This window comes from Nesoenas mayeri (genome assembly GCF_963082525.1).
Source record: "Nesoenas mayeri genome assembly, chromosome: 1".
Taxonomy (NCBI): domain Eukaryota; kingdom Metazoa; phylum Chordata; class Aves; order Columbiformes; family Columbidae; genus Nesoenas; species Nesoenas mayeri.
Genome location: NC_137541.1, coordinates 124570030 through 124588527, shown reverse-complemented (window position 1 = coordinate 124588527; position 18498 = coordinate 124570030). Strand labels below are relative to the sequence as shown.

The 18498-nt window shown below is 38.6% G+C and overlaps 1 protein-coding gene across 2 annotated transcripts in view; it reads right to left on the bottom strand.

Annotated features, from left to right (window-relative positions):
* The window catches only part of GRIK1 (glutamate ionotropic receptor kainate type subunit 1), a gene marked incomplete at both ends in the record, with an annotated part of 173138 nt that overhangs the window by 66449 nt on the left and 88191 nt on the right, over positions 1 to 18498 (bottom strand). For both annotated transcript variants that reach the window (XM_080358509.1, XM_080358510.1), the window contains 2 exons: positions 7429 to 7686; positions 10103 to 10270. In XM_080358509.1, the coding sequence (XP_080214635.1) occupies positions 7429 to 7686; positions 10103 to 10270 (426 nt within the window). The remainder of the gene's footprint in view (positions 1 to 7428; positions 7687 to 10102; positions 10271 to 18498) is intronic.

The following is an 18498-nucleotide window of genomic DNA, read 5'->3' as shown; positions in this document are numbered from 1 at the left end:
TAGATAGGCAGTTAATACAACTAACCATTCTGTGCAATGAGTATTTATTGTCACTTAAAGAGGGTCTCTTGTCAGTCCCGACGTATTTCACACGCCCAAAGGATAGTTGTTAGCTTCACATTTGCCAGCCTCCTAATATTGTTATAGCTTTTCTTTTTCATGGTTATACTTGGCTTCAGCTTCCAAATATTCTGAACTGTATTTTTAATTGGTTGACTATAGGATATGTTTGCATTGATACTATATTGCTACAGTTTATTGTAAAAAAAAGATATAATGCTTCTTCCTTGGTAGATAATTATTATTTCAATATTAAACAACAAGAACATGAAACTGAAGAAATCTCCTTACTAACTTTCATACCTAATGGCAAGCATGAGCAGATGAGGGGAGATAGAGGGAGAAAAATATTCAGTGGCCAGCAGCCTCTATCATGGCTCACTTAGAAACCAGCAGTTAGCCTGAGTGGCACTTACCAATAATTACTCTTATTAGCCATTCAAATGGCTCTCATTGGCCTCATTTCAGCATACATTGCAATAGTCTGGAGGAGGAGCCTTGAATTTTTCTTATCATCATTATAGAGACAAAAAGCCTGAAGACATAGTGACTTGCCTGAGGTCACTTAGCCAGTGTGAGATCTTATAAAAAACTGAAATATTTTGAGATCCACACCTGTCAACACAAGAACACAGTTTCTAAGACTATGTCTTTGGCTGGTACAAATCTACATGGCTTATTTGAAATCAGTGGAGCTAAACCAGTTGACGATTTGTCCAAGTATTTAAACACAGTGTAATTCTACTAGCTAATTCAGCACTCCTATGTAATTTGTACTGCCTCCAAAACCTAAGTAAGACAGTTAAGAGTTCTTTGAGGTGTGTGATTACAGACTTTCTCATTATCCATGAATATAATTTACCCACAAAAGACTCATGATCTCCTGCTGAGTGAAAGTAAAAGGCTACTTTAAAAAATGTGCATAAAGAGAGAGAGAATACAGGCAAGAAGCACTTCTTGAACAAAAATCAATCAAATTTCTAATATGAAAAACCTTATCGCTCTCCTGCTGGGAGTGGGTATATATTTGTCATGTGCCTGAATGTCCTTGGTTGAATGGTCCAATGGTATATACAAAGCAAGATGAAGCATCACTATTGCTTCTGAGGTTAGTGAGTGATTACTACTTTGAGGACTGTTGGCTTTCACTCAAGTACCAGTAATGTGTTTTGGAAAAAATAATCTTTTCCTCTGCCTGCAATTCAGAGTCTGTTCTTTGCAGTTTTTCAAGTATCAACAATTAATATAGAATATTAAGCATCGTGAGTATTCAAATGTAAATTACTGCATGTGCTGTGAGATTGGAGCCTGGCTGGAAGCCAGCCTGTGTAAATATGAAACAATTTGAGCTCATTATTGTGAGAACAAGGCACATGCTTCCAACACTGCCTAATAAGTAGGGGAGTTTATGTAATCTGGCTGTAAAGCTGTATCTTGGTTGTCCCATGCACTTGTGTGCTCAGCCCTAGATCGCAGTGCCTTGGCCGGTATAATGAATGGAGACTCTAAGAGGGAAACCTGACATCTGGGAGAACGAGTTCAGCCTGCAGGGAATCTTGTACCTTACCTGCAGCCTCAGACTGAGTATTGCTGTTCCTCTTTCCAGCAACAAAAAGTACTGAAGGGCAAGTGTGGTGAAGAGTAGAAGAAAAGGATTTGCCCAACCACCTCCATCTCCTTTTTGGGGGAAGAAAAGTGCTGTGTGCTTTAAAATGTCTACATCAGTTACACGAAACTTGGACCTTACACTTCTCATCACTTTCTTCTGGCACATGAAGTGAAGGTAAAGCCTAGCTACAGTCTCCTGAAGAAATCAAAGCAGCAGTGAAAAGAGCTGCAGTTATTTTTTTTGGACGACCAGGAAAAAGCCTGGATCAGCTGTCCGCCAGTATAATTAATAGCACAAGGAATAACCATCAGAGCTCTCCTTCCTCTTCTTCCTCATTAACAAATCCAGACTCTTGGACATGGTATCACCAAGTCTTGATTTGGGACAACTCTTACATGTGAAGTGTTTAGCCTGACCTCTGCAGGGAGTGGGGAAGGCCTAGGCAAGTACACTGCTCAGGGCAGTCACTTTTCTCTGGCTTGGTGAGACCACCTGGAGCTCCATCTACAACGGGCAGGAGGCGTCACAGGCTGCCCATGAGGGAAGGGAGTAGCGGGCCAGACTGGGAAGGGCTCAGAAGTGACACATCCTGGGCATCACCTCCCTCCCTGCCAAGAGGGTGATGTGACCTTCACAGAGACACGGGACTGTGCTGGAGCAGGAACTTGGATAGGAAAGATGATGTAGAGTCTGGTCAGGTGGAAGCTGCGGTGGCTGAGCATGAACTGAGAGATTTAGCCAGTCCTACTGAGAGGAATGGCTCAATTTAGGGCTTAAAAAACTATACATATATAAGGACAGAAACCAGGCTTGTTTCACTAACTTTCTGGGTCTACTGTCTGTGTTCTGCTGCCTTTTACTTAGAAATCTAAACACTTTCTTCTGTTCATTTGGAAGCAGGGTTGAGAATTTTCTGCATTGTTGAGAAAGTGTCTTGTGGTCTCTAACACTGATGGATTCAGTGAGTTTTGGGGTTGGATTTCCTACTGCAACTAGTGGTTTGATCAAGAGAAATAGTTTGCTCTGACACTTGAGTAAAATATTAAAATATGTGACTGTCTTTGAATACTTAATATAATTTCATGATGTCTAGAACTACTGCAAGTTGTGTGTGATATGTTTAGTTCAAACATGCTTAACATAAACACAGTGTTTCAAGAGGCAAATAATAATGCATGCTGGCAGTAAGCATGGTAGTGTGTGTTGATAGAAAGTATTCACCTCTCCATTTCCCTTTTTTAAAAAATTTTAAATTAAAAATATGTATAGGTAATAGAGCCAGACTTAAAGCTGAAGAAATGCTTTGACTGCTTTTGTAATTCTTTTTATTAGAAAACTGTGTTAGGGTTAGCAAAATTAGATGTTGCTTGTAACTGCAGTTCAAAGAAAGCAAATTCAGTAAAAACTCAAATTCTGCCCTGTACAAACTTACTGAACAGATATGATGAAAATATTTTGATCTCCTGAGCCTTAAACCAATACCAGGAGAGCAGAATAACAAGTGGGAAAAGTCAGGGATTCTTACAGAAGATGAGGAATTTGATGTAGTTGCCCTTCTCAGCACCTGGTAGGTTAGAATTATTGAATTCAGGGAAGATAGATAAAAAGCAGAGTAAAACCTGTACTGAAGGCTGTGTTATTCATTTTGTTTGACTTCTTGATAACTGAGACAGTCATGTGTCTGGTACAGATCAATGTGCCAAATAACAAAGTGCAAAAGTGGGATATTGGAAGGGATCTATTTCAAACCGCTAAATTAAGCCAGAGAACAGTATGTCTACCCAGTTCTAGCATGTGAAAAGATAAACCATAATTTATGGTACCTAAGTTTGGGAAATGCATTCTCGATGTATTGTGCAGTCTATTGCAAGGCTTCATTAGATCATCTTTAAATTTCAGGATACAACTTACACAGAGGCATTCCACTTGATATAAACTAAGTCTTTTTTAAAACCTTGATGAAAAATAGAGAGTAATTGATAATCAGAATGAAGCACGAATATGGCCTCGGGACTCTGAATATAACATGGATTATGCTTAACATGGAAAAAAGGAGCACAGTCTCAACCTGAAAAATAAATACAATTGCTTAGCAGTCTTATTTTTACTTATCATTTGACAGCTATAGACATTAATGAGCAGGATAAGAATTTCAGGAAAAGAAAACTGTGAGGTGTTTAAATAAATATTTACTCTATAGCCAGAAGTGATTAATTTACTTTCAAGAAAGATGACTTGGGCTGGAAGTCATCTTTTGACAGCACAGTAAGGACAGCAATTAGAAATCAAAATCAGCTTTACTATTTTTATATATATTGAAGTCTAAGAGACAAGAGGGTAAAAATTTGATAAGCTCAACTCAGGAAACATGAAGCAATTTTACAAATGTATTCTAGGAACAAAAACCAAGCTGTATAACTGCTGTATGTCTCTTTGGACAAGACAGTATAATTGTTTAACATGTTGGTTTTGGTACCATTTAACATGATATTTGATGAGAAGCAGAATGAGTAAATACGTCCTATTCCAAATATAATTTTAGTACTCTTGGTTGCAGGTTTTCCAGACCTGCTTACATAAAATCTGCTTATCATTTACAGTCCTGTAGAGTCCACTCAGTAGATTACTAACATTCAACAACTAATATGATAAATATTGGAACACTGAATGAATTCTAGAAGACTGGAAAAAAGTGCTAATGTTTCATCAATATCAGAAAGGGTATGTGACGTAACATAGAATGGCTTATCCTACTGGCCAAGCTAAGAGTAAAGCTCTTATGGTGGTAAAATGCTGAAGAATGAAAACTGGGGACTATAATTAAGAGAGATGTTAAGCTATCAAGGGAAGGGAGCTCTGCATCACACCAAGTGCCTTTGTTTGGTGTTACAAGTTTTGTTGACAAAAGTACCTTCCTAGACGTAAAGCACTTGCCCCTGGGAGGTGTCCATCTTCATACATCATAAAATCTGTTCACGAAAAATGTGGGACTATAAAATAAACATTTGCCAGATCTCAAAAAGCAGATGTTAGTGGGAAAGCCTTATTAAACAGTGGAGGTCTGTGAAGGCTGGTGCTAAGCCATGCAGACATTTGTAGTGCTCCTGTCTCTGTACACACTTCAAAATCATTGACTGGAAAAAAGTTATGGCTGAAAGACATTTGGATGGCAAAAAACAGCAACATGGTAAAAGGTGTTTGAAATAAGGAGGGTAGGAGGTTAGGCACAAGCGATTTGGATTATTTAGAAGCATGAGGTCACTCAAATGAGCTGGGTTTTTTTACACGGCTCAGTCCAGACTTGTAACGGCATTTCCATTGATGGGTGTGTCCACGCAGCAGGAGGTGGGCAACTACAGCTTGGCAAACTGGCACAGTATGTGGCCTCCATGCTGGAGCCAGCTATAATGGCACATGAGCTTGCAGCAGTGCTGTAGTGTGAAGGATGAAAGCAGAATTTTCCACACTTAATCTACAAAATAGACTGTTAACAAGGAGCAAGGCTAATTTCAACCTGAATAATCTGGGCATGGATCACTGGAAGTTCACTGTTACAGCTATGAGTTCATTGTTTCTTTAGGACTGAAGCTGTTCTTCACATACAATCAGTCTTTATAGAAAAAAAAAAAAAGGTTAATATTTTTTCCTCTTTAGTGTAACAATGCCAAACATGAGAGACAAGAAATAAAAAGAGCTTGAGCTAAATGGCGTCACTCTAACTCAAAATCCAAAGACTATTTATATTGATCAAAGTCGACCTGTTTACTCTCCTGACTCCAAGTTAATAAGATGATTGATGATTAATTTACTTCGTAAATATCTCTGCAAATGAAGTCTCTTTAATATCAGTAATTTTCCAGCTGAACACGTACACAACATTTGGTGTTTTGGAATGCTAATTTGATAATGGAGTAGGCTAAAAAAGAAGTCTACTTGTTTATTCATGAGTATATTTTGGCATACAGTGCTAGGAGCCCAGCAGAATCCTGCTGAGCTAGGCCATCCTAACGGAAATGCAAGAAGACCACTGCAGTAAGCCCAGCCTGACTTGTTCTTTCTTTTCTACCTCCAGCCCTCTGGTTTATGCTCTGAGTTTTGAGTGAGCAAAATATGGGCACTGAGACCTGCATCTTGGATCTGGGAGGAAATATGCTTCTTTTGTGCTGCCAACAGTGCAGAAAGAAATACAAAATTGAGGCTTGGCTTTTTATTTTGTTTGTTTGTTTGTTTGTTACGCAGGATTCTGTCTTTCAGACATACTTTTATAATGTAATTTTAATAGGCATGCTTTTTTTTTTTTTTTTTTGCATACTCCCTTTAAAGTTTTAGACAGATGCCTGAGCTCATGGGTCATCCAGGTTGATTTTATGCTTTTATGAAATAATCAATTTAAGTGTTACTTGCATATCTGTAGAGCTCCAGAATGTCTTACACCTTTGTGGGCAATGGGAAGAGAAAGGGGACTGCAAGTCTCCGGGGAAGGTTGACAGTGAAGTGCTTAATTAGCACCAATGACTGCTAATGCACAATAGGATTTTTCAGAAACACATATGGTTCAGCTACACCTTTACTATAATGAGATAATGTTGAAGGATGATGATGATGAGAGTTTACAGTGGAATTACTGTCACTGTGAGTCTTATTTAGTTGGCTATATTTTTTTCATCTCTATAGATATGATGTCCCCAAGAAAATACTTTCACCTGCTTAGAATTTGCCCTTACGTGTAACTTTGTGTGCTGCAAAAGAGAATCATTTGCCAGACCTTGCTTAGCACTTCCTGTGTTTTGACGGGAGAGCTGTAGACCTTTCTGAGCTTTTAATGGTTTGTTTATACACAAACCTTTTATTGGGAAACCAGACTATGGACCCTTAACCCATGACTGCATCTACACTGTAGGAGAGATTATGTGCTCTGCAGTCATGCTTCAAATAAAATTTGGTGTGTAATTCTGCTGGATAGGACTCCTGAGAGCAGTTTAGATATGCAGTTCTCTCAATGACCAGAGCAGCTAATATTTTTCTAAGAAACAAATACAGTACAGTATATGGTGTCAGCTACAGGGATAGTAAAGCCTATATATATAAAGACATGCAACAGTGGCTCAGACTTCCTTATAACACTGAGGCTCTTCCACTCTCCAAGTATTTAAAAAAAAAAAAGTCTTAATCTCAGTTCCCAGAAACAAGTTTGTTATTATCTTTTTTTTTTTCCCTTTTTTTTCCCCCCATGAATAAAAAGGGACATGTTACTGATATTGATTTCCCATGCTGGACATCTGTTACTATCATGAACATCAAGGAGAGGTGCTTGTGACAAAGAATGAAAGATCTTCTCTGAGTTAAGAGTTCCAGGCTGGAAACATTTACATGAATTGCAACTTTCAGATTCCGTCTTTGGTCCCCAGTTGACAAATGGCTTGACTGTTCCTGGGACAGTTTCAAGGAACAAAGTAGAGGAAATCCCTAATCAGTCCTGCACTAGAATATTTATCAGTTTGAAGCTGTGGTATTGGTTCCACAGATAGGAGGCAAAACATGATTTAATATTCAGGATCTGGGAACTACCTCCTGGTGACTTCTTGAGGTCTGATGAAACGAGCAGCTTTCTGCCCCTTAAGAGACTTTTTTCTTCCGTATTCTGGGGAAAACTGCTGTTAAGTACACAAAACTGAACTGTCACAGGCACTCTCACAGAATTTATTCACATGGGTACATTAATATAAGTACATGACCTGCAGTGCACCAGTACTGCTTACCTGTGCTGTCTTCATATACTACTGTCACTATTTTCCAGTTGTAGTATAGCACAAGATCCAAAACCGCTCTGCTGATGGCTGCATAGTCTGGATAGAGGTTGATATAAAATGCGTCTTTGTTGTCCACCGTCGGGTGCTTCCATCGGGTCTGAATGTGTGGGACTTCCAGTGCATTGCAAATGGACTGCACGGCGCTGACGGAGGAGCTATGGGAAGGTCCGAACAGAGCAGCTACACCAAGAGCGAGCTGGTCGCATGCTGAAGGGGAGAGGACAGGAGAGGAAGAAGCAGTTAGCTAGCAAAAGCAAGTAATTCATGTGATGTTTACTGAGATCATTTATTCTTCGTCTACCCTCATCATTTCAAAGGGAGAACAGATAACCATGTCACTCCCAGACCCACTGAGAGATTTGCACATGGTTCCTGAAAATGGCTTTACTGATTAGCATTATATCCTAGAACCTGCTTGATACAAATGAAAACCAAACCCACTTTTCTGCTCATTACCTTCAAATCACATTAATTCCTAAATTACCTTTCTCTGGATGGCATTATCCTGGAGAAATCAGGAGCTTTCTAGCGACAGACTTGCCAGAGGGACATCACATGAATTAAGTTTCATGGCAGCGTGTCAAGAAATATGTTCATGGAGACAACATGACACTATATGGATTCCCTTCATGACTGGCAAGCTTCTACCAACGTGAGTTGCTTTAATTTCAGGCTACTGAAGGAATATAAACAGTAAAGGGCACTATGATTCATGTGGCTCCATAATCTGCATTTACGAAACAGGCCATAAAGCCTAAAGCCCTCAGTAACAACACAGGGAAATAAAGCACCAACACACACCAACATTTTAATACATTTCCAAATCAGTCAAACCCTACTATCAACAAAGGTTTCTTTCTCCTTGTGTCTGTATCTCATCCATAAGAATCCCTCTGTGGGTGTCTTCTCATTTTTCTTCCCCTTCCACATCTTTTCAGGCTAACAGACAGAAGATGAAGTAATATTACTTTTGTCCATTAGTAAAATTTACTGCAAATGTTTCTACTAATGTCTTTATTGACTGGGATAAAGCCCCACACTGAGTTGCATTGCTGTATTCTTTGCAATGTAGTTCTTTGTGGAAAATTTAGAAATTATAGTGATTGGATGAAATACTAAGTACACAAACATCCACAATGAGCTGAAATTTTTGAAATTAATATTTAGCTCTCTGGTAGTAAAAGAATATGGCAGAAAATAAATTATTTTCTGTTTTCAGTGTTTTACAGACAGCATAACATGCACAGGCTTTCAAAGTTTAGTTCAGAAGCCTTCTTAAAGGATCATAGGTTTTAATGTGCAGATTGCATAAATAGTATCAGTATTTCCTGACGAGAAGAAATTACTACTCTCTGAATGGATTCCTTGCATGTATATTTACAAAAAAAATATTATAATTAACTCCTTCCTACAGGTTTAATGGAGAAAGTACTTTCACAATAGTCACAGAAGAGATCCTCACACTACAAGGAATCTAGAATCCTGTCTTAGTCTGAATTATATGGATTGTAAATCCAGCATACCTGATTTTTTGATAGCATATAGTTCCAGTATATATCTGATACTTGAAAAATAATGCAATAAAGAGAATTCAAAGCTATTTTCAATATTCTTTGAAAGCATTCTCTTTTTTCCCAGTCTCTAGTAAGAAACTAGAGTACCATGGGGAGAATTTAGTGATTTAGACATTTGGAAGGTGACAGGTCACTGGCATTCTAGCATGATTTGTGATGTGAAGCTTGTTTATTTTCCAGATCTTATAGCCTTATAGCAGACACATCTTTTGCCTTATAGCAAGCATATCTTGTACCATTTACAGAGACAGATGTTATAGTGAACTGCAGAGCACATCTGCAAAGTCTTAGCAATTTATGGGACTTTCTCCAGACTTGTTTGCATGAGACTGTGTGCATATCACCCAATTCCAGGAACTAGATTGCTGTATATAAAATTTTAGAAAACTTCAAGGTTGCCTCCTAGAGGTGTAGAAATACACTGTGCTTAAGGAGAGCTATGACTTTTTTTCCCCTTTCTGTTTAGGTCTGAAGTAAATTAGATGCAGGTAAATTGGACCATAATCTTCCCTCTGAGAAAAATAAAATAATAGGCAATAAAATTCCAAACCTGTCCACTCCAAATCTTATAGTTGTTTAGAACAGAGAAATTTACTTCTGTCTCTAACCCTCTGAAGCATTAATATTTCAGGACAGGGAGAGTACTGGCCTCTGTTCTTTAAAATACAATAGAAATAATTTTCTATGAATAATGGATATGTGTGTGTGTGTATGCTATTTATGGGTTGTGACATGCCACTGTGCTCCCTGTTAGTCTGTGATCATATTCTGCAGAATTCCAGGTGGCAAATCTATTTTTTTGAAAGAAAAATGGGTGGACTTGTGACCTTCCATCTGGGGCTCTTAGCATGTGGAGAGTATGTAGGTGTTTTATCAGAAAACAGAGGATAAGTCCAAGTCCAGCTTCATTCTCAGTTCAAATGACTTTGAAAGATGAATTTTATGTTACTGTTCATATACATGTCTTACAACAGAGCAAAAAAGGAGATCAGGTTGGGGAAAGGTAGTATAGAACACGTATGTTCTGACACAATAATTAAGACGATTACCTCTTCTTGAGGCTTCAAAACTATCAAAAAGGTTAATTCTCTGGATATCGTAGGTTAATGTGGTATTAGGCATCAGTGTTCTGTTTCTATTAATGTTGGTGACTGCAAACTTGAAAGCCAATTCTTCAATATTAACAGGTTCATTTTCCACAGTTTCGAATATCCCTCCTGTTGAAACAGAGATAAATGAGAAGTATTATTCATCTCTCCATCACTGTACATAAAAAGATAAAAATAAATAATGAGCAATAATAATCTGAGTGTTCATAAAGGAAAACAGTTAAAATTGCTATTAAAAGCACTACAGCAAAAGTATATTGGATCATTAGTTTTTATCTACATTGTCACTGTAGGTTAACTCAATATTATGAATGTTGCTCAGACAAACATATGTGAAAGATGATGCATGTTTATTACTCAGGCTTTTCAAAAGAAAATTTTTAAATGCTTGTGGAAACTTCTATCAAGTTCCCAACTAATGAAAGTAGTGATATTCATAAGTCTCGTTCCCCCAATTCCACTGTAATCTATATTTAGAGATGAAACTTGGATGTGTTGGAGATGTTTTCTGAAGTGTTTCTGCAAATCTTGGCAGTACAAGATCCACATTCAGAAGTGACTTAGGAGTTTGAGCAGAAATGGACTGATTCCACTCAAGATTGATGTCTTAGTAGAGCTTTGATTTTATAAATGTTAAGCAATGTTGTTGGCCATTTCTCAGTTTGCTCACAGAAAGGCAAGTACTTGTACTTTTTCGAAGTTCGTTACTGAATGAACTGAACTTGATGATGCGGAACATAACTAAGCCACATGTTGCTCCCACAGAAGATTTCATCTCTGTGCCAAAGTGTCAGGTGATCTCTCCAGTCATGTAGTGTCTACCAGTACTATGATGGCCCTAGTTTAAGTCTCTTTCCAAGGACAGCACAGGATCTAGTACAATTGCTCTCAACTTCATATCATATTCATATCACATTCATATCATATATAGACTCTTCTTCCAACACCTGCTTTGAACTATCTGAACAAAGACATGTCCCAACCCATTCTGTGCAATTCCAGCTGGATGACTGCTCTTTGAGTGCTGCTCAGTATTTCAGAACTTATTTCCTACATTTCACACTGAAATGATATATGCTTCTTTTTCCCTTTTTAAAAAAATGAGGTGAATCTGAGCTTTTCTTTAGCCTGAAAGCAAGTTTTCCAAAAGAGGACCTTTAAGTAACCAATCTGAATTTTGGAAGCATTCTGAATGCTTTGGCATATACACTGAGACATGGAAGGTGGCTGTGTTTCAAGTCAACAGGATGTCCCACTTACACTGGGATGTCTACTCCTTCTAGCCTCTAGAGACTTTATTATGCCAACAACACATTCAGGCTGTCTAGGAGCACTGGGATTTGATGAATACATAACAAACACAGCTAATTTGAAAAAAAATAGCTCCTTTAAACAGCAATCTCCAGCTTCAGTACTTGATTTTGCAAGTATAATTTACTCATTTAGTGCAAGTCACTAGAGAATACTTTGGATTTCTCAGTTACATATTTTCCCATTTCCCCATGTGAAATTTGAGTCCTAGATATCACTTTATATTTTCTGAGCATCAGAATGTATTCAGCTAATGTTCTGCAATCTCTTGCAATTTTGATGTCACCAGTGTAGGAACAGTGCAGTCATTAGCTGACAATCAGAAAATGGGAATACAGTAGAATTAAAACCTGTTTCGAATTTTAACTCAGCAATGAAAACACTGGAAGCTATCAAACCCAGGCTGGCAATGTAACCTCTAGCTACTCTTGAAAATACAGCATTATATTGCCTCTCAAACCCACATATAACAATACCTTAACATGACTTAAGCAATTTTATCAACTAGGCAATTTTCTTGTTCACTATATATCATTCTCATTTACTATATGCATGTAGTAGAACCTTAAAGAATTTCTGATTTTTTTCCCCTACATCATGAAACAACAAATGATTACAGGAGACCGTGACACACAGAAATAGCTGGAGAAAAGGTTTAATTGCTGTTTTTGGAACCAAATGTAAAACTTCATGTGGAATGCTGAGATTCAGCAGGATTTTACAGATTTACGAACTATAGGATTACCAGAAGGAAAAAAATCTAATGCATGTTCTTTCAGATCCTATAATTCTGCATCCCAATGACAATACAAACAAGTTGAGTACTTTTGTGGTCAAATAAAATTTTCTTTATCTCCTTTCACATGAGAAAGACAAGTATTTTCAGTTAGCTATAATGCCAGCTTGGCTTGCACCAGCAAGATACAACTGTTGTGTTTTGCTTGAACTACTGGAATTAGCAGAACATTGTTTGGTAAGGCAAGGTGGAAGTCTAAGACTAAAATGGATAGCCTGAGATAACTTTAAAATAAGATAGAGTGACCACCATCTCTCCCCACTTTCAATAGGATAGGTTTCTTACCCTTTGATCTTGGCAAAAAGTCTTCTCCATCTTGGAAATTACTGTTGTACTGTGCTTGTATTACTTTTTTTTTTTAATTAAAACAACTTCTTTCAACCACCCTTGAGGTAACCTTCATACCTATATACACACGAGCACTTTCTCATTTTAGGGCTAGAAGTTTTTCCGGACCTCTAATCAGTTGCCTGTTAAATGGAGATTAATTTTAATTGATGCATAATATACCCATGAACTATTTATAGTACATTAGCAGAATTTTGCAGAATTTTTGCTTGGTCCCTTTTAAAAAAGAGTAGATCACTGTGCAGAAGGAAGGAGTGGAAGGAAAGAAGGAGTGATAGGAAGAGGGAAAATGTTGTATGGAAGTGTTTCCTAAGCAAACTAATCAAAACTGAATATGTACTGTCATGTACATGTCGACTATGTAGATAGGTCTCTCTGAAAGTCAGATGTGTAATCAGTACATTAGTACCTGTTCAACATATTCTCCAGTTTCCTTTTGTATGTCTTAACATAGCAGTAAAGCACTTACAGACAACTTTGGTTACATACTTTAATTTGCTAGTGAGATACTCTGCATAGATCTGGTGTAAGAAAGGGAAAGGTAGTCAAGAGGTTCATTATTTTACACGGGGGATTTAGTTCAGCTGAACTGAAGATGCTGAATAAGGTGCCATTTAGAGTCCCTGAAGGCTAGTGCTCCCCCTCCCCACTAGGATGAGGAAGTTTTGAGACCACAAAAGTCATTTTTCCAAGCCAGAAAATGTTCTCCTGACTGAATGTTGGCCTGATTAAACCTTGAAGTACACACAAAGAGTGGTGCTCTGCTGCCCATGAACAAAGTCCATGAGGAAATTGTTGCTTACTGTGAGCGAAATTTGGCACAGTTACATTTTTAAAAGCTTGAACTGCTCCTTATTTGAGCTTGATTTTTCTGGTTAGACCTATATGCATAAAAAATAGTTAAATCAGTTTATACATTTGCATCACAAAGAAGCCAGTAGATAAAATCTGGATGTTCTGTGCTGTTTTGTTTCCATCCATGTATCCTTAATGAAATCTAGCAATTTAGTAAACAGGTTCTCCTGTTTTCTACTGATGACTTACTGTCAAGCTTAGAATTTATTGGAAGGTCCAGGTTAAAAGAGAAACAGCAAAGTGACAAATCTGATTAAGAACTGGTTTGTCAGATTATTCATTTAAATAAAGTAATTACTGTACAACATTTTAAAAAGAAATTAACCACAGCATTCTACAAGGGAAGGAAAAAAAAAAATTACGTTATCTCAAGATGTAAATGATGCTCCAGAAATTAGACTATTATTACTAAGCATGAAAACAAGCGCTGGCTTTCAAGGTAGGTTGCTGGTAGCACATACATGGGACAAAGCTTAATTTCTTGAGTCCTCTCTTCCACCTCCTTCCCCTCCTTCTCAATTACTTGGCCAGGTAGTAGAGACAACCTGCAGCAGCTTCAGCCAGCCAAAGGCTTCTTAGTCCTGGTCAGCAGCAGACCTGACCCTTCTTCTGCACAGGTGCTACATCTGCCCCCATGATGGGTGGGATTGTCCACCTGAGCAGGAAGCTGCCTACCCAAACCCAGGTGAACGCTGGGGTTGCTCTGCTTCACCAACACCTCCCAGAGGCTGTCTTACCACACACAGCTGAGAAGCAATGCCAGACATAGGTTACTTGATCCTTTGCACACACAGAGTAACTCTCCGCCAACCACATGTGAGCACATCAGTGGGAGAACCCAGTGTTCACGTTCACTTAACCAACAATCCCGCTTCAGCGCACATGTGTGATCAAACCTTTCAGCATTTACTTTACAAAGTGATGTCTGCGAGAATGAAGAAAAATGCTATCTCTGCCCCTACTTTGAATTTAGCTGTGCAAAGTAAGAGGAAAATGACTACTTGGCTAAAGTTGCTCTGACAGGAATGAGGGCTGAGCCACATGAGTGACTGCTCCACAAAGAGGAGTGAGGGATGTGAGTCAGACTGACAACGATGACAAAGCATCAGCCCCATTCATCCTCTGAAGATAAAAGAAAAAAATCTACAGCAAGTAAAATGTCAAAAACACAAAAGCACACCTCAGTAGGCACACCTGAAAAAGCAGCTCCAGTCCTTCTGAGCAAGCAAATGTTTCCATTTAAAGGGGTCATCACAGACTGAGAGAGTTTTAGAAAAGGTCATTGCTGAATCAATTTCCATACCTCTCAATGGGTCTCAACGCTTCACTTCAAGACAAGGCAGAGCTCTAAAGCTTGTTATTAGAGAAATTCTCTGTCCTTGTTTTAAAACCTTTCATAAACAGCAACAGCTAAAAATTGTTGATCTTTCCGATGGCAGTTATCAACCTGTCTCCCTGGGCTTCTTTGGTCAAGTTTCCTCAATGCAAAATATCTCACTAGTATATTTCAGTCCCAATATAGCTGATGTAGCATATTTTATTAGCCACCTATAGGTAGAATTGCCTGAGCAGCCTTGAAGGAATTACTGTGATTTCAGTCAGTAGTGTCACTTTGATGCTTTCAAAGTAAAATGATAACTTTTCAAAATATTTTGAAAAGCTACATCCCACTTGCAGAGAGATTTTCCTTATCTACTCCATAGTAAACATAAGAACAGTGTCTTATTGCATTGGTTTGTGGGTTTTTTTGTTATTTGCTACTTCCTATTAAAATACTACAGAAAGCTAGATAAAATGGAAGTAGGCTTACAGAGAAAGACAATATTGATAGCCTGCAAAACAGAAGTGTGAAAATTCCATGCTTTTTGAGGATTATCTACATTTCCTTCTGACAGCTAAAGGAGACTGAAAGAGAAAAACTGTTCTGCTCTTAAACCAGACTGAGACCCAGAGGTCACCACAGATATGCCAAATAAAGCGTTGTGGGTTTTTTTCAGATGTAGATCTTGCTTTGAAATATTTTTTGTTCATTATCTTTGTGGATAAATTTCAAATTTCCCAATTAAATTTGTTAAAAGTCTCTCTAACTCACTGGTGGTTGTGTGAGGCAGCTCCATGGCAGGTCCGTGTCCGCACTTACACACCACATCAGCAATCAACCTCCCTTTCCCACCAGAAACCACTGTGTATCAGCTATTGAACTGTCCTCCAGATATTTTTAATTATATTCTTTATCACTAACATATTTCTCTCTACTTTTTGACCAGTGGAAAGTGCCAGCAGCATAGGGAAATTGCTGAATACTGCATACGATATTCAAGGACCGTAAGTCAAACTACCAGATACAATGAGATTCAAAAGATATATTGCTCAGATTTTTATTTGCTGCCAGGTTTTCATTCCCCAGCATACCACCCCTTTCCTATAGCCAGCAGTCCCAGCAACTTAAAGACAATAGCTCAGCTATTCATATATGCATATGATTCCAGGAATAGCCATATTAATATTAACAAGAATTATTTTGATATTCTCACAGAAATTAAAGCGACAAACAGAAGGCGTTAAACATCCTGAAAGCTGTATTTGTTTATGTTCTTATTCAGGTTCTACACTTCAGGAGAATAATGTTTGAAAACAAACATGCTGACCTTGCAGTAAAAAACAATTGAAATATTAAAAGGTACAGACTAAGAAGAATGGCAGAGGAAAAATATAGCAAACAACTAAGATTTTCCTCATAAAGACACAGGTATTTTTCCCTTTACTAGAGAAAAATGGGACTTTCTATGGCTTACAGCTCTTTCCAGTTAAGGACAAAACTTTACTTCTACAAGGTTGATGTCCAGGTTTCCTTTTCTTTCTCAAACAATGTCCTGGTTTCATAGTCTCCTCCACCTGGAAAGGTCTTTGTTGCACAGGATGACACTGAATAAGCATTGTGGAAACACAGGGCTCACTGGATGTCATTGCTCCATCCCTGAAGCTTCAAGCCACCAACAGCTTTCAAAGGCAATCCAGCACCACAATGTGCAGGTGATTTGCTAGCAGAATTTCCAGAAACATCCGAACATCTATCTCCTGGGGGGATTTATGCTTTGAGAAGCCTCTCCTCATTTCCACAGCACCATCTGAACACCAGGAGGTCCATGAGACCTCATTAAAACCCACCTGTCAGTCACTGAAGAGAAATGAGAGTTAAAATCCTAATGACTCTGCAGCTATGTGCCACTGGTTTCCCGAAAGAGAAGTTGTTGCTGGTGCCAAATTAATGTAGGAGATTTATAAAGCCGAATTAGCATGCAGTTTGCCCTTGCGCTCTGTTAATGTAGATACAGACTCACATCACTGTGCTGCCAGGATGGCTATGGACTCACACGTATTTCTGGAGCTCAATGGGGCTGGCAGAGTGGTGGGGGTAGACCTGCTGGCTCAAAAAGGAACAGGGCAGAGCCAAACAGTGCTTAGGAAGATTTTTTTTTCTCCAGATGATGTCCTCTGACAGAGTTAAAGAGCATGCCACTTGGAGCAAAAGCACTTGCTACTAGAAATCCCCTCCAAGCATTCTTTTCCATCCTTGTCTCTTACCAGACGACAGTTTACTGTGCCGTGAGGCATCTGACTGAGAGCCAGTGCAAGTGCACTCATTACAGAGCTGTCTGGGCATTCATCTTACCAGAAAGGAATAATCAAATGAGTTATTACTTAGAGGCTTACCTTTAGCAGACAGTTTAACAGTGTCTTCCTTCTTAAAATTAGTTTACTGACTGTGTAAGATTAGCCCAGAAATTGGCTATTACCTCTAATTTATATGTGACCTATAAACTACTTTGTTATGTCTGTGTATTAAACAACAAAAAAAAAGTTTCTCAGGAAGAATCATTAATGATCACAATCCTATAACAAATAGTAATTGCATTTTACATTTATGAATCCAGACTGAAGTGGGTTTACTCCCCTAGATTTTCACGGAATTAGATGCATGGGTTTCGCATTTGGCTCATAGGATGCAAACTGAACACATTAGCATTCTTTGCACGGGTGAATTTAGCCTTGCAACAGGGACTTCTAAGTTAAACAGCTATTATCATCCTCATTTTACAGACAGTGAAACTGAGAGCTTGAGCAACTTTTCCTACCATCACTCCCTCTTAAATCTGTTCAAAAGCTGTTTTGGAAAGCTTCCACACATTATGCTCTGTTCCAGCTTATTCCCACCCTTTTTCAAGCCCCTGTCCTTACCTCGGCATTAACTATCTTAGTATTCACCCAGCTTGGTTCCTGTCCAGCATTCCTTCTATTTTATTCCTCATTGTTATACCCTGTCAAATGTCACTGCCATTTCATTGCCTATGCCAGATCCTGGGTCTGGATCATTTTCCTTCTGTAACTCATCATCTGTCTGTGGGCTTCTCCTTTTAAGATGCACTTCAATCAAAACTGGAAGCCATATCGTAGCCCATTCTACACTCTACCCTCATTATTTTCAGCCATTTGAACCTAAAAGAAGAGACCTTGGGCACAGAAAGGCAAATATCTTGCTCTGATGCTCACCAGGATTTCCTGCCTCCCTTAACCACATCTCTGCATTTCTTTGCTCTACTGTCCCTGTAGATTGCAAGCGTTTCCAGACTGCAAGAAATCTGGAACCAAACTGAACAGTTTGGAGCAGGGCTGACCTTGGGGAGTTGGGATGATGATTATATTTTCCTTTCCACAACTGTGTGGTAGAACTGGAAATCTGAAACACGGGACAGGTTCATGACCTGAAACCTGACAAAGAATGACAGAAGGGTGTGCAACTCACGTGTCAAATTCAGCAAACACGAGGGTTGTTTTTTGAGAAGATTAGATTTGGTTTTGGAAAGGTCACTGAATATTTGACAATTTGAGTATCTCCTACGTTTGAAACCACATATCTGAAATCCACCTCTGGGCACGTGTTTAGGATCTGATTTTATCCCAGTCGCTTCTGTGAATATTTTGCTCTCAGCTTTAACAAGAGGTGAGATATGTTTTGTCAGGCTTT